Genomic DNA, 23,502 nt, shown 5'->3' with positions numbered 1-23,502 from the left:
GTACTCTAGGTAAGGCTGCCAAATTCATTTCTAAGACTATATGTGATCTTTTCAAGAGGAATACAGCTGTTCCATTTCTGAAGACCATCTATCTATCTAAGAGACCATCTATCTATCCACCATCCATCTAGAAGAGGGGAATCAGGTTTCCATGTCACTGTTATGCATTTCCTGGCCACACATAAAGCGATTTCCATAAATTTAATTTGGGAATTGGTTGAGGATGTAGACACTTCTGAAATTCCCCTGTAAGCAAAGCTCATGATCTAATGGGAAGGTAACTCCTGTGATCTTGGTCAAGGTGTCATAAAAGTCATGCCAAAAGGGCCTCACCTTTGTACAAAGCCAGGTACAGTGCAGGAAGGAGCCAACCTCTATACCACATCTGAAGCACATTTCTGACAATTCAGGTTTGGATTTATGTAGTTTCTGTGAGGTGAGGTACAGTTGATGGAGGAAATTATAGTGAACCATTCTGTACCAGGTATTAATGTTAGCTGGCAAAACTGCCTTGACATAAATCTGACCAGTGTTGTTCGTCAATTGCCATGTTCAACTCTGATTCCCATCTCACTGGATTTGTGCAGACCTGGCTTTGGGCTCTCATTCAGCAGTAAGGAGTACATTTTAGAGATAAATTTGTGTACATCTCCCTCATGAAGCAGTTTCTCCACAGCAATAAGTACAGGAAAAGTCATTCCAGGGCCCAGGTTGGTTCTAAGGAAAGAGCTTAGCTGAAGATAGAAGAATGTGTGGTTGGAAAAGTCGTATTTCCTCTTCAGTTGTTCAAAGCACATGAGAAGTCCTTTATCGTAGCAGTCTTCCAATTGCGGGATCCCTTTATGATGCCAATTCTCCAGAATCTTGTTGTTTAGAGTGATGGGTATGAGTTAATTTTGTGTCAGAGGTCTTTTTAGTGACAGTCCAATTTTCAGTCCACCATATTTTAATCAAATGCTTTAATATAGGATTGTCTGTCCTGTTGGATATAATTTTTGAGTTCCACTTATGAATAAAATCACTGGATACCTTTTCTTTTAGGGAGTTAAATCCAAATTGTATCCAGGAGGGGACAGTTATCAAAAAATTATGAAATAAATTGCATCTGAGCTGCCAAATAATAATTTTTAAAACTGGGTAATCGAAGGCCCCCCTCATCTATAATCCCATGTTAATTTTTCTATAGATACCATGGGCACTTTACAATACCATATAAATTGTCTAACATGTTTGTTGAGGGTTTTAAACAGTTTTGGGCAGTGGAATGGGCAAGGACTGGAAAAAAACACTTTAACCTTGGTATTATATTCATTTTCACACAGTTAACTCTGCCAATTAGAGTAATGGGCAAACTCATCAACCTGTGTAGATCATCTTCAGTTCTACTGAGCAATGGGAGGTAGTTAAGTTTGTACAATTTTTTAAGGTCATTATTGTAGCCGAGATAAATTGAACACACAACTACAAATGCTATTTCATGGGGACTTTAATTTTCCTTTCTGTTACAACATGTGGTGAGCTATAGATATGTCTACAACATGGGGGTGGTGTGTCTTTGTAGCCTTTTCTTTTACCATGCTATAATCAGTTTCACTGTGGTAATTATTGTCACTGCACTACGACTACTAGTACTACTACTACTTTTGGCTGCTCCCGTAAGGGGGTCACTACAGCGGCTCATCCATTTCCATCTCTTCCTGTCCTCTGCATCTTCCTCTGTCACACCAAACACCTGCATGTCCTCTCTCACCACATCCATAAACCTAATTTTTTTTATTGAATTTCAAATTTAAACAAAAACCTCACAAACAGCAACAAAAAAATGCACAAAACAGAAAAATCCCACCCCAAAATCAACAACAGACGCTGCAATATGTAAAAGTTATATTGAATGGAAAAACAAGTAGAATAAAAATAGATAAATAAATGAAAAATAGCCACGGCAATAAGTATGAATCAACTTCACAAGAACACAACAGGAAGCAAGCAAAGAGCACAAAACCGGTAGAGCAATCAGCCACCACCCTCCAGGGAGAGACAAGTGGGTCAAAGTCCCTGCAGGAAGGAGTGCAAAGGCCTCCAGAGTCTCCAGAATTTGTCTGATTCATGGTTGAGATCATGAGTCAGTTTCTCCAGAGCGAGAAGGGCCAATGATATCTATGATATCCATATTGCTGACTGTAGGAACCTGCGGTGCAGACCACCACAGCAAGATGCACTTTTTACCCAAAAATAAAAGAATTATTCTTTAAACATTTTCCTTTTCTTTTCCATAGTACTGTACAGTACAGAAAACAGAAACCCACATCAAAACAAAACAAAAAAACAAAAAAAAGAAAGAAACAAAGGACAAAAAAGAAACAGGGCGTATTTAAGGAAAATAATTAATTATACTGCTGCATCACTAGCACAACACGTTTTAGCACAAGCACTCAATGAGAGGTGGACGGCACTCTGTATTTTGTTGCTGGCCAGGTTCAGCATCAAACTGAGCAAGGTGACCCAGAAATGGCTGCCATATATCAGAAAATTGGCCATCATGCAACATCGAACTTCCTCCATATGTCATATACCAGTGAGCTCAGTTAACCAGGTCTTAAACTGAGGTGCACAGTATCTGACCTCCAGTGCCTTAAAATTACTTTCTTTGCAATTACCCTCCCATACATTATAGTGCTTTGCACGGAGACACTGTGGTTTAGGAGGGGACGAGAAAACCCAAATAGTGCAATATCTGGATCAGGTTCAAACACATGGCCATACATGTCAGAGAACCACTTGAATATGTCACACCAAAAATCATACAGTTTTGTGCATGCCCAGAAAAAGTGGGTCAGAGAGCTTTCTACAGATTTACATCAATCACATAGAGAGGAAATGGTTGGAAAGATTCCGTGCAATTTAGTTTTTGAATAATGAAGCCTGTGTATCACCTTGAATTGGATTAATTGATGCTTAGCATTAATAGAATAAGATCGGGTCCTGTTAAGGCCCTTCTCCCAAACATCATCCCTAATCTGTATACCCAGTTCCTCCTCCCAGGCATTTTCCAGAGTGTGTGGCATAATTCAGTTGTTCAAAAATATATTTACAAAGTCTGAGACCAATTGTTTTGGACTCGGGTGGGCCCAACAAAACTTATAAATCATTTTTCCTTCAGGGAGAGACTCAAAGTTGGGCACACACTGATGAGCATAGTTCCTAATCTGTAAATATCAGAAGAAATGTGTTATGGGAAGAGAAGTTGTTTTTAAATGAGTAAATACTAAGAATATACAAAGTAAAAAACAAATGCATAAGAATGATCTAGTCCATCTACTTTTCAAGCTCAAAATAAACAAGGTGACTCTACAGGGGGGATCATAGTGCAAGACAGGGTTTGATGTGACTAAGTAAGGCCTGGGCCACACCAGGCACGGATGTGGCATGACATGTCTACCACAGCAGGTTGCATCCATTATAATCAGCTGAAGTGGTGCGGGCATGGCGCTGCTGATCTCTAATGGAGACACAGATCTGTCGCACCTCGTCCATGCCTGGTGTGCCCAGGCTTAAGGATTCACTGAGTGTGTGTGAAAGGGGGGTTTCCATGAAAAAGCTGGAATCAACTTTGCATGAAACAAGGTTTAATCAAAACTCACAATTTGAAACCAAGTAAAATACCAGGATCTTCGTATGAAAGAAGGTTTTGATAACAAAGGACAAGCCCCTTAAGAGTTATTTTATGTCCTTTTTTAAATGGCAGATATAACTGCTCTTCTTGTGTTTCCTGTCTTGGTCAAACTGCCCCAAGTGTTTGAATCAAGTCAATACACTCAGAAAATGATGAGACTGCAGAAAGTGTGTGTCCTGCTATCTCTGCTTTATTTTGTGTTTTTCCAGCCCTCTGTACAAGGGAATATTTGCTCATAAACAAGGTATCTTATAAATTCCCTTATGTTGTTAACATGGCCACTGTGCTCATTCCTTTCTCCTGTCACCCTTTCCTCCTAGCAACAGAGAAAAGAGCGGGAGATGGTGAGGCAGCAAGAAAAAGGTCCTCATCGGAGACTTGACGATATGAGGAGAGAGGAGGACAGGAGGCTGGCCGAGAGGGAGCAGGTAACCAACCACAGGAGATGCAGGACTGTAACCGGTGAGAGGTGTGGGCGTGTCTGTGATGCTGCGTAAGCCTCTCTGGCAGTGAAATTCCACGAGTGGGTTGCCATAGCAGCAAGGATCTAAATTAGTGTTTTTGTTCAGAGATGAGTTTTCTGTGGGTGAGCTCTCTACATCTCCTGTGCCGTTTTCTTCCTTCCCTTGGTAACCCAGAGTCTGGCATTTTACAGTCATTATACAATCACTTAGTATTAATTTCATGTTAGTTTGATAACTGTATTTGACTCTTACTATTACCGGTGTTAGTAAATATTCTGTCACCGTGAATTTCAGTTCTCTTTCAGTGCTGTATGATTTTAGTAGAACACCACAAGATTTAGTCATGACAACTTGTGAGTACCACCTACTGACAAGCGTTCCGTCATGGTGAATGGGTCACACCGAATCTGTGGCCTACCCATATTCTATACAGGAATGACGTTCCTCTACATTTCTGCCCATCTGTTGTATGTCTGTTGCTCTCATTCTGACATCCTTCACGTCTCCTCAGGAGTTCATCAGGCACAAACTAGAAGAAGAGCAGCGGCAGCTCGAGATCCTTCAGCAGCAGCTGCTTCAGGAGCAGGCACTGCTCATGGTAATTTCCCACTACTCCTCTTCTGGTGCTTTGTTCCTGGCTTCAGTAACCCTCTCCTACTCCTCCTCCTCCTCCTCACTATCGTCTTTCAACACAAAAGAAGCTGATTTTATGATTGGCCCTTGTATGTACTGTGTGTCTCCTCTGAAAATGGAGCTGTTGACAACAATTCATTTTATCTAAACTCAACACACTGGACTATAACAGTCAAGTGTACCTGTATTTTTTAGTAATTGGCTTCAGTGTGAGCAGAGCTGGAGTAGTTTTTTTTTTCCTTCTTCTTTACGGGTGGCAGTTTTTACTTTGATTAAAGAAAAGGACAAACAGTCAGTATATGTACTCTGTATGGTGCAGAGTCGGGATGCAGCCTTCATCTCAAATATTAATCCAAACAAAATAAACCCAACCGTCTTAATTTTTGGATATCAAGGTTTCATTGAGAGATTGTTGCTGCAGGTAAAATAAACCACTGGATGTGTGACGTCTCAGCAACAGGAGAGGCACTGAAAAACTGAGAATATTGAGGAGAGAAACACTGCCCCTCCATGGCGTTTTTATTCCTGTGTGTCTTCTACTTCATAACATTTCCATTTCCTGAACTATTCCATTTTTTTAAAAGGGAAAAGGTCAGTCAGGTTTATAGTGTTTACCCCTTTCAGTTAAAATTGCTAAATTCATTATGAATGTGCCTCTTTTTTTTTCTTCGTTTTTTGCCAGGTATTTCCAGGTCCGATGTAGAAAAGAAGGTTTTGGACCTGGAAATACCTGGCAAAAGAAAAAGAAGAAGACCGAGGAAAAGATGGAGAGACCAGGTTGAGGAGGGTTTGACTGCGGGAGAGGGGTGCGTCAGACAGAAAGCTATGGAGGGCAAAAATCCACTGTGGCGACCCCTGAGAAACAAGGAACAAGCCGAAAGAGGAAGAAGAAGAAGCCAAGTTTGGGAGACCCCACTGGCTGTGATGCACCATGGCAAAAAAGATGAATAAAATGACTTTCAGACATTCAAAACAACTTGCAGTGTAGGGACCAGTGGCGGCTGGTGCTAAAAAATTTTGGGGGGGGGGGCAATTTACCTTGACGCAGCACACCTGACAGCTGCTTTAATGTCCATACAGTCACAAGAGTTATTAAGGACAGTGTAGCCTATAGATTTTATCAGGGTTCGTAGACGGTGGATGATTGACAGTCGAGACGAGGCATCGTGGTGGGTGTGAACATGATTGACAGCCACGAGACTCGTCCAATCACATTAGATCAAAAAACATCAAAACAACACCAATTCACTGCCAATAAAAGTGGGAGTGTCTGTGGAAAATCTGAAGAAACCAATCAGACAGCAGCCTCGGGTCACTTGCTCGCCACAAGTTTGAGGCCTTACATAAGGTATCATTTGGCCGGCGCCCCTCACCCAGGAAGTACATGTATTCAGACAAGAATCAACCAAATACCATTTGGAACCAATATTTAATGCTGCTGACAGGTGCTCACAGACTGAACAACACTTTTATTTCATAATTATTTGCATCAAACAACTAAATTATATTTAACATGTTTAAGTAGATTTTCATCTCGTGATATTTGAAGGGGGTGGCGCCCCAGCGCCCTGTACTGGCCAGTCGCCACTGGTAGAGACATAAAGCTGCAGAAGCCTCTAAATTAAAGCAACTTAATTGAATTTTAAACCCCAAATCTATGTTGCATGAAGAAACAACTTGTCATTCGTCACAAACTGTGTGACTATCTGGGTTTTCCCTCTTCATGGTGCAGAAAGACTGCATTTAATCAGTGGACACCACTCGTTTTTACCAGTGGAAACCACTCGTTTTTATAGGGTCAGATGACCCACACATGTCTTAGGGTCAAACATGACCCTAAGACAATCTTAGTACCCTAGTGGTGTACAGCTTTCATGGAAATACGAACAAAAACAATGTCTCACTCTTTCTAATGTTGGGGTCACTGTAGGAAATCATCACATTTCAGGTTGAAAAAAGATCGTTTAGAGTCTTTTCTCTGCTGTGAAACACCGTTATAGGTCATTTTGACCCGTAAGACAACAGAAGGGCTGGTATTCACCCACATGCTTGCTTGTGCATGAGGTCATGATCTGACATAAAGGCTCCAAGCATGTATCGCCTTGACCTGCAAGGTCAGAGATGTACAATTATGTGCCATGGAGGTCCATGTGTATTCAGGTTTTCTTCCTAACCCAACACTGCTGGGTGGGGTTGGAAAACTGATTTCACTGATCAGTCCTCATTTCTGGTTGTAGTTGTGGTAATCAGTGAAATCAGCTGGTGTAGTGCTTGGTTTGAAAGAAAACCTGTACACACACAGACCTCAGTGCCACATAGTTGGATACCGCTGTACTGGGTAAACTGTCTTTTGACTACTTCATGTGTTCGGTTTGCTCAGGAGTACAAGCGCAAGCAGCTGGAGGAGCAGCGCCAGTCGGAGCGGCTGCAGAGGCAGCTGCAGCAGGAGCATGCCTACCTGGTGTCTCTGCAACAGCAGCAGCAGCAAGACAAAAAGCCCCAGCTCTACCATTACAACAAAAACCTCGAGCCCAACAACAAGCCTGCCTGGGCCCGCGAGGTAGAAATGTCTCTCCTGAAGCATCCCTCACACACCACTGTTGCACTGCACTGGTGAAAAAAAGAGGAGGGTGGATTTATCATCCCTGTTCCTGTCTTTCTCTGTTTAGGTGGAGGAGCGCAGCAAGCTCAACAGACAGGGCTCACCCAAAATCTGCACCACTGTCTCTGACACTGCCATCCAATCACGCTCCGACTGCATCAGCCAATCAGGAGCGGCTCAGGCTGCTCAAACCCCTCCAATGCAGCGGCCTGTTGAACCTCAGGGGGGGCAGGGCAAGGTGTGTGTTCGGATCCAGTTTGCTTATGTTGATTAGTTACTTGGTTTTGCCCCATGATCTCTTGGAATAATGAAATACAAGAATGTCGATGCCTCTTTTGTCTTTATGCCTTGAGCTGCAGTTGTCTATGCTATTGCTACCTATATTAACGTCCCTTTTCCTTCTTTTTCCTCATCATTTCTCCCCAAATATAAACATCAAACAATTCTACATTCTCCTCCACTTCGGCCTTCTTCTCCATACTGCACTGGCCCTCCTTCCTTCCACTCTGTCCTTCATCCTTCCTGGTTTGCCGCTGCTGCCATCCGCAGTTCCAGATGGCTCACTTGGTCCCACTGAAGCCTTATGCTGCCCCTGTCCCTCGATCTCAGTCCCTCTGTGACCAGCCCACTAAGACCATGTCCGCCTTCCCCACCCAGGACCCCTCCCTTGCCCCCACACCTCGCCCTATCCACTCCCGGGAGTTGGTCCGCCAGAACTCTGACCCCACCTCTGAAAACCCAGCGCCACAGGCACACCCAATGAGGGAGGAGTGCGGCCCCTGGATCCGCCTCCCAGATGTGGAGCTGCCACCCAAGGTGAAACCTCCTAATGTAATATATTTTTAAAACAATGAAAATGTACATGTTGTTCTTCAGGATGTTGTAAAGAGAACTAGTACCTGTATGAAGCTATGATATTTTTGCTTGTAGATTCCCCAGAGGACAGCATCCATTGCCACTGCTCTCAACACCAACCTTACCTCTGGCATACGGCATCCCGTGAGAGCCAGGTACTGCTGACAGAGAAGTGATTTGATAAGATAAATCTTCAAATTAATACTCAAGTGCTAGGATTTTTGATGCTGAGATGAGACAACTGATTTCCGTCCTTAACCATGTCAGCAACCCAGATCTCAGCCGCAATGACCGCTGGGAGAGAGCAGATAGCATGAGCATGGTGTCCAGTCTGCCTCAGACGGGCTCCTTAGAGAGGCACCGCATCCTCAGTAAGTGCTCCTGTCCTTAAAGCGATCCCTCTGTGGATTATTTATGTAGTAAGTCACATTTCACAACTGAAAATGTTATTTCCAGGTACCTCCAAAATGGACTCCTCTCCTATTCTTTCCCATGATGGGCGCCACAAACCAGGGGAATCTCGTACATCTTCTCGACCAAGTCGCCCCGCTGTAAGTTTTACTTGTTTGTTTACTTGCTTGAGTTTATATTTGTTTATATATATTTATATATTATATTATTTGTATTTATTTATTATATATTTAGTTACACTGCCTTTCAGGTCGCTCTCAAAACAAGCTTTGGAACTTCTGCCTTTGTCTCTACGATACTAAACATTACCAGCTTCAGCTCTGACTGTCGAGTTAATATAACATGCACCATAACAACTGTTTTACTGAGTAGAAACATTCTCAACTAATCCTTTACCTTTTCTTTTAATAATAATAACAATAATTATTATTATTATTTATGTAGCACTTTTCTAAAACAATGTTACAAAGGGATTTGTAACATTGAAATTTTCAGATTTTTTGTTTTTATTTTTTATATTATTTTTATTTTGTATTATTTTAAATTAGTTTTATATATTCTATTTATGTTTTATTTTATATTATGTTATATTACTTTAATTTTTTTTAAATTTATATTTATTTATCTTTTATTTGACAAATGCACTAACTGCTGCTATGCAATCTTCTCCTTTTACCATGCTTCCTCCTGACTTCCTGTGTCCCTTTTACCTCTTCCACCTGACTTCCTGTACCTTTTGCCTCTCATCACTATCTAATTCTGACTTTCTGCTCCTGTCATGACCACGTGTTCATGCTGCCTCTGATGCAGAGTTACAAGAGAGCTATAGGAGAGGTTGGTACCACCGGCTTCCACTGAACCTTGTCTTCTTCAACTCACTGCACGTTGTGTATTTTTCACCACCTGTCAGCAAAATAATCACTCTGTTTTGTGGTTTTTTTAATATGTGAAATTTCACCCTCCATAAAGCTATTATTCCATGTCTCTTTTTTAAAATGGGCGCTGTACAGCAGTCCTGTATGTTGTTTCTCTGAACACAGTTCTTACTTCTCAACTTAGTCCAGGTTATGTGTCTAGAACTTTACTGCTTCCTCCATCCCTCATTCATCTTTGGATTGCCTTTATTGTAAATACAGTAAAAATTAATTAGCTTGGGCATCAGGGTGGCATGTCGGTCTATTCCATTGCCTACCAACATGGAGATCGCCTGTTCGAATCCCCGTGTTACCTCGGGCTTGGTCGAGCGTCCCTACAGACACAATTGACCGTGTCTGCGGGTGGGAAGCCGGATGTGGGTATGTGTCCTGGTCCCTGCACTAGCGCCTCCTCTGGTCGGTCGGGGCGCCTGTTCAGGGGGGAGGGGGAACTGGGGGGGAATAACGTGATCCTCCCACGTGCTACGTCCCCTGGTTAAACTCCTCACTGTCAGGTGAAAAGAAGCGGCTGGCGACTCCACATGTACCGGAGGAGGTATGTGGAGTCTGCAGCCTTCCCCGGATCAGCAGAGGGGGTGGAAAAGTGACCGGGACTGCGGAAGAGTGGGGTAATTGGCCAAGTACACTTGGGGAGAAAAAAGGGGGGGAAAAAATCAAAAATAATAATAATAATAATAATTAATTATCTTTTCATTTTCATTTTTGGTTTGCTACTTGTTCATTTTGTTAGTATGGACACGGTTTCTTTAATTGTCGTGTAAGTAAAGCTAAGGTGTGTGTTCAGGACCATGGCCTGTATGCCAAGGAGCGTGCCGAGGAGCAGCCAAGGCCTCCAGTCAAGGCCAATGATTACTCCTCCTCCTCGGACAGCAGCGAGAGTAGCGAGGAGAGTGAGAGCGGCGAGGGAGCGGAGGAGGAGGAGAGCCCCACAGATCGGTCAGTAGCCGCCACGAACACCAACAAACAGGAAGGAGAGAATTGTTGCTTGTTTGTATTAGCAAAAAAAATCACAGTCTCCCAGACTGGTGGACCTGTAACGATGTCCTGCTCATGTTGCTGGTCCAGCCTGCATGTCCACCTGTAAACATTCCTCATCTGTCAGTTCTCGTCTCTCTCGCCTACTCGACTTTCTCCCTTTCATCTTCCAGTCACAGGGATGCGGACACCGACTCGGTCAACACCATGGTGGTCCATGAGGAGGAAGGGGAAGGGGGAGAGGGGGAGCAAGCTGGAGGCTATGGGGATCAGACCATGCTGGTGCAGAGGGTGAGTCATGTTGATAGACAGGGCAACGTAAAACACACACACACACACAACAAAATGTGTACACAAACTGTCATCACCAGGGAGTCCGGGTGGCATGGCGTTCTATTCCGTTGCCTACCAACACGGGGATCGGCGGTTCGAATCCCCATGGTACCTCCGGTTTGGTCGGACGTCCCTACAGACACAATTGGCCCTGTCTGCGGGTGGGAAGCCGGATGTGGGTATGTGTCCTGGTCACTGCACTAGCGCCTCCTCTGGTTGGTCGGGGTGCCTGTTCAGGGGGAAGGGGGAACTGGGGGGGGTAGCCTGATTCTCCCACGCGCTACGTCACCCTGGTGAAACTCCTTTCTGTCAGGTAAAAAGAAGCGGCTGGTGACTCCACATTTATCCGTGGAGGCATGTGGTAGTCTGCAGCCCTCCCCAGATCGGCAGAGGGGGTGAAGCAGCAACCGGGATGGCTCGGAAGGGTGGGGTAATTGGCCAAGTACAATTGGGCAGGAAAAAGGGGGGAAAAAAATCCAAACAAAACAAACTGCCATCACCAAAAGTGCAAGTCAGTAGTTTTGACATGACGAGACCACTGCCTGGTAGAGGAAGTCCGTCGTGGTAGTAAGACATGAGATACCTGTTAACCTGCCTGGTAGAGGAAGTTCATCGTGCTATTAAGTCATGGGGTATCCTGTTAACCTGCCTGGTTGAGGAAGTTCATCGTGCTATTAAGTCATGGGATATCCTGTTAACCTGCCTGGTAGAGGAAGTCCGTTGTGTTAGTAAGTCATGGGATATCCTGTTAACCTGCCTGGTAGAGGAAGTCCGTTGTGTTAGTAAGTCATGGGATATCCTGTTAACCTGCCTGGTTGAGGAAGTTCATCGTGCTATTAAGTCATGGGGTATCCTGTTAACCTGCCTGGTTGAGGAAGTTCATCGTGCTAGTAAGACATGGGATATCCTGTTAACCTGCCTGGTAGAGGAAGTCCGTCGTGGTAATAAGTCATGGAATATCCTGTTAACCTGCCTGGTAGAGGAAGTCCGTCGTGCTAGTAAGTCATGGAATATCCTGTTAACTTGCCTGGTAGAGGAAATCCGTCGTGCTAGTAAGACATGGGATATCCTGTTAACCTGCCTGGTAGAGGAAGTCCGTCGTGGTAATAAGTCATGGAATATCCTGTTAACTTGCCTGGTAGAGGAAATCCGTCATGCTAGTAAGACATGGGATATCCTGTTAACCTGCCTGGTAGAGGAAGTCCGTCGTGCTAGTAAGTCATGGAATATCCTGTTAACTTGCCTGGTAGAGGAAATCCGTCGTGCTAGTAAGACATGGGATATCCTGTTAACCTGCCTGACAGTGGGGTGTTTCACCAGGGGGACGTAGCGCGAGGGAGGATCACGCTATTCCCCCCAGTTCCCCCTCCCCTTGAACAGGCTCCCCGACCAACCAGAGGAGGCGCTAGTGCAAGGACCAGGACACATACCCACATCCGGCTTCCCATCCGCAGACACGGCCAGTTTTGTCTGTAGGGACGCCCGGCCAAGTCAGAGGTAACATGGGGATTCAAACTGCCATCCCCATGTTGGTAGGCAACAGAATAGACCACGCCACCCAGACACCCCTATTTTCACTTTTCTACCCACAGCATGGCATCTTACCATGGCCCACAATGCAGTTTGATCACACGGGAGACATGGATTCCTTGATTTTTAGGTCATTTAGAACTGGACGTTGAGTTTTACTGTTTGAAGATCACGTTTCATATTTCATATATCACATTTCATATCTGACTCATCTGCTTGGATGTGGTGCAGACAAGATTTCGATTTTAGTAACACGGATGCTTTTGTGTTCCAGTTGAGCGTATCTGAATTCAGCAGGAACACTCTAGAATATAATTTGTGTGATAGTTTGTGTACCTATAATATTTGTCACAATTTTTTAACACATCACAGTTTTGGACAAAGAATAAAAACACGGTGGCAGTCTCTCAGTATATTATCCAGGAGTTGGGGCCTCTGGTTTCTTGAAAACATGAAAATGTGCATGACAACAATCAAGTTGTGTACATGAAGTTAAGTCATAAAAATGTAACACACTTTTTGTGTTGTTTCAGTTGGATGAATTGCTAATGTGTTGAGACATTTGGTTATAGCAACAAAAAAAAAGATCTGAAAAAGAACATTATATCAAGAATTTTGTGGCAGTCTATTCCGTTGCCTACCTACACGAGGATCGCTGGTTTGAATCCCCGTGTTACCTCCGGCTTGGTCGGACGTCCCTACAAACACAATTGGCCGTGTCTGCGGGAGGGAAGCCAGATGTGGGTATGTGTCCTGGTCGCTGCACTAGCGCCTCCTCTGGTCGGTCGGGGCACCTGTATGGGGCGGGGAACTGGGGGGGAATAGCTTGATCCTCGCATGCGCTACGTCCCCCTGGTGAAACTCCTCACTGTCAGGTGAAAAGAAGTAGCCGGCGAACCCACATGTATCACAGGAGGGAAGAGTGGGGTATTTGGCCAAGTACAGTTGGAGAGCAAAGCGGGGGAGGCAATCACAGTGTCTGTAAGTACTGTAGCAATATTGAAAGCAGTATTGAAAGTTGTATCAGTAATATCAAAATCAAAACAATATCAGACTCCATCCCGTGTCCAGTGTGTTGGTAGTTTCATCCTTTTCTCATAAGTGTTACAATGACATTTGAACTTACTTAAGATATATCTATCAAAGCTGTCATGTAAGTGGTTTTCACTTCCAGTATTGCTGATTTTCTGTTCTGCCAGATGTTTCACTACATCCACCCATTCTGGCTGGAGTAACGCACACAACAGGTGAATGTGTTTCACTAAAACCAGCAGTGTTGGTGGTAGCCAAGAATCGCTTTGAAAACCACAACGTTACTTAATAATTCAGGATAAATGCACTTTTCAAGGGGACACTGGTCGATAGGAGCAGTTTGTCGACCCGTTAAGATGAGGTTCAGATATTTGGAGTTGCTGGCAGCCATACCGACATGTACCCTGCCTCTGCTAAATGACGGAAGCTAAGCAGGTGCGGGCTTGGCTAGTACTTGGATGGGAGACTTGGGAAAACTGAGTTGCTGCTGGAAGTGGTGTTGGTTGGCCAGTAGGGGGTAGTCTTCCCTCTGGTCCTAATAAAAACAACAAATATCATGCCCCAGTGCAGGCACGGGGACACTGCTCTAGGAGATGCCGTCCTTCGGATGAGACGTTAAACCAAGGTCCTGACTCACTAGTCACTAAAGATCCCATGGCACCTATCACAAAGAGTAGGGGGTTCCCTGGTGTCCTGGCAACATTCCCAACCTGGCTCTGTCCATCTGGCCACCTAACCATCCCCCCGTATAACTGGCTCAATGATTCCTCCCTCTCCACCCCAAGCTTATGTGTGGTGAGCGTTCTGGTGCAAAATGGCTGCCGTGCGTCACCCAGGTGGTGCTACACATTGGTGGTGGTTGAAGTGAGCTACCCCTTCAATGTGAAGCGCTTTGGGTGTCTAGAAAAGCACTATATAAATGTAATGATGATGATGGATATTATTATATTTCATGCCTCTTGTCTTCCAGACGCCAGAGAAGAGGAGCCACAATGGCTACACCAACCTGCCAGATGTGGTGCAGCCCTCCCACTCACCCACCGAATCAGCCACCCACTCATCACCCGGGAAGGACTCTGTGTATGATGTAAGATTTGTTTCAATATGTTAGTCTTTACTTTCGTACATACTTCTACGAGGCGTCATGCGCTGGTCATGGTTTCTTCTTGTTGTTGTGGGGTTTTTTTCCCCATAAATTTATATCTGATTTTCTCCCAATTTAGTGGCCAATCGCTCCCTATTTTAATTCAAACACCCACCCTCATACTGCATGCGTTCGCCAACTGCATCTCTCCGGCCAGCAGTCTCGAAGGAGACGCCTCCCCACTTTCGTGACGAGGCGAATCCAGGCCGAACCACTGCTTTTTCCAACACACACAGAGACGCATTCATGTGACGAACACAAGCCGACTCCGCCCCCCTCCCAAAGACAGCGTTGCCAATTATTGCTGCTTTGTCGAGTCCGCCATAGTCGGATCTGACGAGACCGGGGCGCGAACCCCAGTCCCCAGTGGGCAACTGCATGTTGTTGTTGTGTTTTGAATGAGATATTTGTGTCTTCATGGCTGCACATGTTAGACCTGCTAGTGGCTACAGATATTGTGTTTGGGTGAGTTCACTGTATGTGTTTTTTCCAACCTGTCCCCACTTTTACTCCTAACACCTCCTTCAGACTGTGCGATTTGGGCCGTCTCAGACAAATGATGACTAAACGTGGCGACATCTTTGGTCATGGCTCCAAAACAGTGGTCCCACGTCGCGCTGTGAGACAGGTTCAAAGACGGCCGTTATTACGGTCTTGTGACTGAAGATAACCTGGGACGAAAGTCTGGCCGTGTCTGAAATGTAGGATGACCGTCTCACAATCTGACTGCTGCTACGACCTACGTCTACTAACCAACCAATAGAAATGCAGCAGGAAATGACGCGCTGATCAACGCCACGTAGAATCTTTGCTGGCGCTGAACACAAACACACTCTTTGCATCTGTAACCCAAATGCCATGGATTCAACAAAACGAGCAACAAAACGAGCTGCAGCAACCATTGAAAGGACTCAATTCCTGCTTGCCGTCATGTTGCTCTACCAGCGACGTAGGTTCGATTACGGGTACTGATGCAGCATGCACGCTGATGACGTGGACTTGGATCGTAGCCTGCGATTCAGTAGGTGTTATCCTACCGTCTACATACATCACACTTGATGTCGTACCCAAGTTTGTTAGATCCATATCACAGTGTGGCTTGCAGTAAACTTATAGGGTTGCTAAAATCTCACAGACTGTAGGAGGCTTAAATCAACAGTGAGTGGCTACAAGCAGGATGGAAAGCTGCTGCCTCGAGGAAAAGAAACTTACCCCTGGTTTGTTTTAAGGTGGAGCAGAAAACTTCCTAAAGTTTGGAAAAGGAAAAGTTCTCTACAAACCACCTGTGTGAGCTGTGTTTTTTAGTTGGCCAGCTAGTCACATAGGCAACTAGACACATAGCCAGCTAGCTACATAGGCAACTAGTCACATGGGCAACTAGTCACATAGGCAGCTAATATGCTGCTCTTCTCCATCACCAGAGCCAGCACAGTTAAGGCTCATTTATGCTCAACGTTAAATACATATACGCACGGAGCCTTCTGTCCGTACTCTGCGTTCATTTCGTCCGTATTTCTGCACGTTTTCTGGGAGCTTGCGAATCTGTACAGATGGAGCAGTACCACCGGAAATCGTGGGGGCAGTGTTGCATAGTGTAGTTAAATTGCTCACCGCGCGACCAGCCAGCAACACGCAACAAAGAAGATGAAAAAATGGCGGAACTTTTTGAGGAAAGGCTGTGCGAGTGAGTACATAGTTACAAACATATTGATGACGTTACCTCGCCTGGGCATAGAGACAAACAACTGCCGAAAGTATTGGAAATGAGGTTCGTCGGCAATTTCTCACATAGGTAAAATCAGGGAGAAGAATTCTCCGTCAACTTGCCGCGATGTATTTAAAGGCCGGACAGACCACCGCAGTCTACTACGCTGCCTCTTTTTTGTTGCCTCATTTTTTAACAGATACATGATCATGGTCTCGTCCTCCGTCACCATGGTTGCTCTCTTCTTCTTCTTCTTCGTCTTCTTCTTCGTGTGAATGTCCGGCAGCCTAGACACCTTACCTCTGAACGCGGAAGTGAACGCCGAACTGCCCTCTAGTGGATGTATTGCTTAACAACCATGCTTTCAAAATCCATGCCAACTTACAACACACGGATGGGAAGTCTGTGGGCAGTGACGTTTAGAACATTTGAAACGGATGCATCTATTTACGAATGTAAAGGGAGCATAAATGAGCCTTCAGGCTGAGGAAAAACACAAACAAACAAGAAAATGAAACAAGATCGCTTGGTACATACCAACAGAGTCCCCAGAGGGAAATGGTGGGGGGAAACGTAGAGGGCAAACATTTGTGTTCCCTCTCATAAATTTGCGTTCTGGCGCATGACTTCTTGGTTCGTTTTTCACGCTGCTTTTCGTAACCTCAGTATCTGTTGCCTTCCCTCGCAGTGCTCTAAACGTGACTGATAAAGTCTTAATTCCCAGATGTTGTGATGTCGCTACGGAGAAATGTCTTTCCAAGCCTCTGCTTGCTACTGGCATGTGCCAGTTTGAAGTAACATCTTTGTTATTAATTGCTCTATTAAAAAGACTTTGGGGAGGGGGTGGCTGGTAATGAGCGTGGGTGGGGGGAATAATCAACCTAAGTTCTGGACTTTGTACAAAGAAGTTATTTTTTTTTGTTTTTTTTCCTTTTTAGGATTTTTTTCCCCCTTTTTCTCTCCCCAGTTGTACTTGGCCAATTACCGCACTCTTCCGAGCCATCCCGGTTGTTGCTGCGTCCCCTCTGCCGATCCGGGGAAAGCTGCAGACTACCACATGCCTCCTCAGATACATGTGGAGTAGCCAGCCGCTTCTTTTCACCTGACAGGAGTTTCATCAGGGGGACGTAGCGTGTTGAAGGATCCCGCTATTCCCCCCAGTTCCCCCTTCCCCCTGAGCAGGCGCCCCGACCGACCAGAGGAGGCGTTACTGCAGCGACCGGAACACATAACCCACATCCGGCTTCCCACCCACAGACATGGCCAGTTGTGTCTGTAGGGATGCCTGACCAAGCCAGAGATAACATGGGGATTTGAACCGCGATCCCCATGTTGCACGGGGATCCCGGTTCAAATCCCCATGTTACGTACCCATCACCTGTGTTACGTACCCGTCACGTGACCCGTCACCCATGTCACATACCCGTCACGCTACCCGGACGCCCAAGAGAAGAAGTTATTTCAAATTGAAGCTTTCTGTATTGCACTGTTACAAAAAGCTCACTAAGCACGCCAGTAATGAGCGCTGCCTTGAACAGATTTACCCGTGATTGCATCATAACCTCAGGAAATTAAGACTTAATCATCCATCCATTACCCAAACTGCTTATCCTGCTCTCAGGGTCATGGGGATGCTGGAGCCTATCCCAGCAGTCATTGGACGGCAGGCAAGGAGACAGCCCGGACAGGCCGCCAGGCAATCTTGCGAAAATTCGGTTCTGTTCGGTTCGGTTCTGTACATGAAGTGAAACGAAGGCGGGTCCAACTGTTGAATATTAGACTTAAAACTAATATGACCTCAGAAAGGTATTGTGAGGGAATGCAAAAGTATGCCCTAGATGCAATAATCCTTTAAAGACCCCCGCTGAGGAAAAAAGTTTTTAACCTTGTTAGCAGGTGCATGTGGTGTTAGGGTAATGTTAAAAGACATATCAGGGGTAAAATAATTCGTCAACACCATGGCTGAGCATCTCTGCTTTGAAACTGCAGTGTACCAAGGACAGTCATGAGAATATGAATTCAGACAATCAGGGTTTCATACATCACAAGCTTGAGGAACCAATCCCATTAATGGATGGGGGGTGCTTTATATATCATCTACTTCAGCAATGCGAGCCAGAGCAGAAGCCAGGTCTGCTAGCTATAAGTTTCACTACTTTCAAAGCAATGGCAGAGACATGTTTTGTTTTTGGCTGCAGATTTGCAAAAGGAGAACCAGTGAGCTTTCATTTATTTCCGAAGGATCTGAAAATCCAAGAGGAATGGGTGCAGTTTATTTTGAAAAACTGTAACATCCCAGGGACGAGGGATGAAGGCGAATAGGGAAAAGGGGTTTATTGAGGATGGCAAGCCAGGCAGGTGGTGGAAAGGGGATGGCGTAGAGGCGGAGGCAGATAGCAGAGCTGGGCCGCAGCAGATGAAGGCGTTAGCATGGCTGGACTGCACTAAGCTCAGGGACCACAGCCGAGGTGACAAGGCAAGCAGGCAGACAGATGAACCAGAGTGGTAATACTAAACACAAGGAAAAGGTCAAGCAACAACACTGGGACAATACTCTGAAAGATTTGCCGAGCATATGAGACTAACATATTAGCTCAAACAACGATCTGGTGATGAGTGGTTGAGCCATGTTTCTTATACTGCTGGGGTTGATGGGCTTGATGGAAAGCAGGTGTGTGGCTGAACTGGTGGAGTGAATATAGTTCAGGAGAGAGAGAGAAACTGGCTGCAGGCTAGCTGGACGTGGAGATCATGACAGAGACTTTCTATCCAGGGATGGGCAACGTGATCCAGAAAGGGCCGGTGTGGGTCCGGGTATTTGTTCCAACCAAGCAGTTACACACCTGAGTCTACAAATCAAGGTCCTGAGCAAAGACTATTGGTTGACCAGTAGAATCAGGTGTGTAACTGCTTTGTTGGAACACGACTATTGGTTGACCAGTAGAATCAGGTGTGTAACTGCTTGGTTGGAACAAGACTATTGGTTGACCAATAGAACCAGATGTGTAACTGTTTGGTTGAAACAAAGACCTGCACCTACACAGCCCGTTTCTGGATCATGTTTCACATCCCTGTAATGCTGTTCAGAACTTTTCATAACGGCCGGCGGAGGGGTGGAGATTTGAATTGAGGGTGGGGATAATTTTGCAGAATTTTGTAATGAAGGAGGAGTAGATGTGATTTTAAGGATTTTAACAAGATTATTGAACTTAATTTGCAGGAAAAAATCGCAGAAGTCATTATATCAAACAGAAGTTTATGTCTTAAAACATGAATGGAGGGGGCTTTAAATCTGGGGTAGGCAGTTTTCCTTCTTTTTTTGCATCATTTGGCAAAAATTCCATCATAACCTTTCAGCATATTGTAATTCAAGTGGTCTGAGAGAAAACTACTTCTGGAGTGCCTCTTGGCTCTGTATTCGGGCTTTAGACTTTAGCCAATCATGGGTCATTTTAGAGAGAGTGCATTCCTATTGGCTGTTCTACAAATGCAGATGCATGTGTACGCAATCGATTCATGTCCGCCCTGCCCCACCGGCCGCTTGTGGACTAGGTTCTTTCGTCTCTACCAGCCCTCCACATTAGTGTTTTATTTACAAAAAAAATGAATAAGACCAACTTGAAATGGCTGCTTCACAAGAACAATAGAGTAACTAAGAAATTGGCTGAGTTTTTTTTATTTTTTTATTTAATGATTATCAAATACGATACAAGTTTCACATGTTTCACTTTGACATTTCCTGGTGGTTCCTCCGAAAGGTGTCTGGGCTCAGCCTAAGAGATAGGGTGAGGAGCTCGGACATCCGGAGGGAGCTCGGAGTAGAGCCACTGCTCCTTCGCGTCGAAAGGAGCCAGTTGAGGTGGTTCGGGTATCTGATTAGGATGCCTCCTGGGCGCCTTCCTTTGGAAGTTTTCCGAACACATCCAACTGGGCGGAGACCCCGGGGTAGACCCAGAACTCGCTGGAGGGACTACATGTCCAATCTGGCCTGGGAACGCCTTGGGATCCCCAGGAGGAGGTGGAGGGCGTTGCTGGGGAGAGAGATGTCTGTAGTGCCCTACATAGCTTGCTGCCACCGCGACCAATCCCAGAGAAGCAGGTGAAGATGAATGAATGAATGAATGAGTTTCCTGGTTGTACACATTTGAATTATAAGCCCGTACTCGTCTGGTGGGAGGGGCTTAGCGGAGCGGTACGAGGTAGCAGAGAGAGGCTGAAGGTTTTGCGTTGGAATGTTCATGTTGCCTACTGCAGCTTTAACAGTATGGTCATCCTGGGATCCTTTGGAATATTTAACGAGACATGTAACGTCTGACATGGCATTGCTCAGGGACTGGTGTTTTATTTGGTAATTAAAATATGACACGTTCCCCAGCACCTGTCAGAGAGCAAGTGCTATTTGAGACTTGTTTATTGGAAGTATTACGGCATGCTTATGAGATAACAGAACCAGGATGATCCTTTTAATGTGAATATTTTGCTAACATAAAGCAATTTACATTGTGTTTGGCTTGAACTCATCATTCTTTATTATAGTATACACATGGTAAGTTATTTGCACGATCAGGTTTCTGCCCCATCCCAATTTGTGATACAAATTTAAAATGTATGAAGTCAAATCTGGCAGTTTTTGCTGATATTTTCTGACTCATTTTTCTTCTCTGTTCCTCCAGTATCAGTCCAGAGGCTTGGTCAAGGCATCTGGCAAATCCTCCTTCACCACCTTCGTGGATCTGGGCATGTATCAGTCACCAGGAACCACGGGGGAGAACATATCTGTCAGCGGTGTGTAAGAGGCTTTATGTAATACGTCTGCTTGAACTTGGGAGTTTCTTTGTTTGTTAACCTGGGATGTCATCAGGAACACGAAAACCAAGAGATTAATCTCAAATTAAAGACGATTGTTAGTTGTGTCTGAAAAGCATGTTTAAAAAAACCTCTGAAAAAACATTTTCCTAAGTTAAAAGCTTCTGAAAAGGGTAAAGAAACAAGAAAAGAACAAGAAATGAAACCAGACATATCTGAGCTTTTCTTGTCCTTACATAGCTTTCTCGTCTGCTGCTTCCAGGTATGGGCTCCAGGTTTGAGCAGCTAAAGATGGAAGTGAGGAAGGGTTCCATGGTGAATGTGAACCCCACAAACACGCGTCCTCACAGCGACACACCCGAGATCCGCAAGTACAAGAAGAGGTTTAACTCCGAGATCTTGTGTGCTGCCCTCTGGGGTGAGACTGGCAGCTCCTTGTTGGAAATACCGTCATAGCTAGTGTCTCTGCCTGACCCATATCGATGGCTTGTTTGACTCCAGTTATGTTACACCAAGTAATGAGTTCTCTGCATGCGTGTGTGTCCAGGTGTGAACTTGCTGGTGGGCACAGAGAATGGTTTGAAGTTGCTGGACCGTAGTGGCCAAGGCAAGGTCTACCCTCTGATCAACTCTCGCAGGTTCCAGCAGATGGACGTCCTGGAAGGCCTGAACCTGCTCATCACCATATCAGGTCATCAGAACTACTCATCACAAAGGAAATCCCCTGATCTTTTCTCATTTTCTATTTTTTCCCCTTTTTCTCTCCAATCGGATCTAGCCAATTACCCCACTCTTCTGAGGCTTCCTGGTCGCTGCTCCACCCCCTCTGCCGATCAGGGGAGGACTGCAGACTACCACATGTCTCCTCCAATACATGTGGAGTCACCAGCCACTTCTTTTAACCTGACCGTGAGGAGTTTCACCAGGGGGCATAGCACATGGGAGGATCTTGCTATTCCCCCGACCCCCAAACAGGCGCCCCGACTGACCAGAGGAGGTGCTAGTGCAGCGACCAACACACATACCCACAGACACAGCCAATGATGTCTGTGGGGACGCCTGACCAAGCCAGAGGCAACACGGGGATTCGAACCGGGATCCCCGTGTTGGTAGGCAACGGAACAGACTGCTACGCTACCCGGACGCCCCCTATCTTCTCTAATGTTATTATCTAGTGCACTGTCACTTTAGTCTGGGTGCCCAACAAGACTGTTTTATCTTTTGAGCAATGATGTGACATTTTTTATGAAGGCACTTCCTTGCTGTACAATCAAAATCACAGGTACTAGGAGGTAAAAATAAATCTATTTTGTAGTGAGGACTTGACACGGTTGTTTAAATCCAGTCAGAAAGATTTTTAATCTCAGTGGGGAGAAATGTAAGTGAAAAATTAAAAGTTGTCCCCTCTTCTCTTCCTATCATTTTAAGGTAAAAAGAACAAGGTGCGCGTATACTATCTGGCCTGGCTGAGGAACAAAATCCTCCACAATGACCCTGAGGTCGAGAAGAAACAAGGTTGGACTACTGTAGGGGAAATGGAGGGCTGTGTGCACTACAAAGTGGGTGAGTGACAGAAGACACTATTTATCGTTGCTTTTTCAGCCCACCTCAGACAAACCCTCATAAATGTTTTGGCTCTGAATTATTGATTACAAAGATCATGTGTCAAATGGCCTGCTTGTTGTCCTGCCCAGTGAAATATGAGAGGATAAAGTTCCTGGTGATTGCTATGAAGAACGCAGTGGAAGTGTATGCCTGGGCCCCCAAGCCTTATCACAAATTCATGGCCTTCAAGGTAGGTCTCCCCCTTCTCGGTAAGCTGAATCACTTACTCTAGCCCGACTACAACTTACCCTAGCTACTTACCCTAGCCCATTCAACTGGAACAGCATTCAAGTTACTCACGTTCAACATCATCTGCCTCCCACCCCCTCACATTTTGTAGTCTTTTGGAGACCTCCCTCACAGGCCTCTGCTAGTTGACCTGACAGTGGAGGAAGGTCAGAGGCTGAAGGTCATCTATGGCTCCAGTGCCGGTTTCCACGCTATCGATGTGGACTCGGGGAACAACTATGACATTTATATTCCCGTTCATGTAAGTTTGCGCTGTTTGGGGTCAGTTGGTGCAGCTGTTTGCAACGTGGAATTCGGCTCACCCTCTTCCTGTTCCTTTCCCTGCCACACAGATCCAGAGTCAGATAACACCCCATGCAATTGTGTTCCTGCCCAGCTCAGATGGTATGGAGATGCTGTTGTGCTATGAGGACGAGGGCGTCTATGTCAACACCTATGGGCGGATCATCAAGGACGTGGTGCTGCAGTGGGGCGAGATGCCTACTTCTGTTGGTATGGGTTTGAACACCGGCACACAACACACGAAAGATTAAAATTTGCAGAATCCACC

The 23,502-nt window shown here is 45.3% G+C and overlaps 1 protein-coding gene across 1 annotated transcript in view; it reads left to right on the top strand.

Moving 5' to 3' along the window:
* The window catches only part of mink1 (misshapen-like kinase 1), an 88,831-nt gene that overhangs the window by 62,650 nt on the left and 2,679 nt on the right, over positions 1-23,502 (top strand). Inside the window, exons 13-30 of the mRNA XM_056284794.1 lie at positions 3,994-4,101; positions 4,649-4,735; positions 7,151-7,330; positions 7,440-7,610; positions 7,922-8,188; positions 8,303-8,382; positions 8,495-8,598; positions 8,684-8,778; positions 10,358-10,509; positions 10,722-10,839; positions 14,414-14,530; positions 20,966-21,077; positions 21,361-21,516; positions 21,646-21,789; positions 22,527-22,661; positions 22,793-22,893; positions 23,044-23,193; positions 23,285-23,444. Coding sequence (XP_056140769.1) covers positions 3,994-4,101; positions 4,649-4,735; positions 7,151-7,330; positions 7,440-7,610; positions 7,922-8,188; positions 8,303-8,382; positions 8,495-8,598; positions 8,684-8,778; positions 10,358-10,509; positions 10,722-10,839; positions 14,414-14,530; positions 20,966-21,077; positions 21,361-21,516; positions 21,646-21,789; positions 22,527-22,661; positions 22,793-22,893; positions 23,044-23,193; positions 23,285-23,444 — 2,437 coding nt within the window. The remainder of the gene's footprint in view (positions 1-3,993; positions 4,102-4,648; positions 4,736-7,150; positions 7,331-7,439; positions 7,611-7,921; positions 8,189-8,302; positions 8,383-8,494; positions 8,599-8,683; positions 8,779-10,357; positions 10,510-10,721; positions 10,840-14,413; positions 14,531-20,965; positions 21,078-21,360; positions 21,517-21,645; positions 21,790-22,526; positions 22,662-22,792; positions 22,894-23,043; positions 23,194-23,284; positions 23,445-23,502) is intronic.

Source organism: Lampris incognitus, chromosome 8, assembly GCF_029633865.1.
Source record: "Lampris incognitus isolate fLamInc1 chromosome 8, fLamInc1.hap2, whole genome shotgun sequence".
In the NCBI taxonomy this organism is placed as follows: domain Eukaryota; kingdom Metazoa; phylum Chordata; class Actinopteri; order Lampriformes; family Lampridae; genus Lampris; species Lampris incognitus.
Note: the sequence above shows the minus strand (reverse complement) of the source record. Positions and strands in the feature narration are given on the sequence as shown.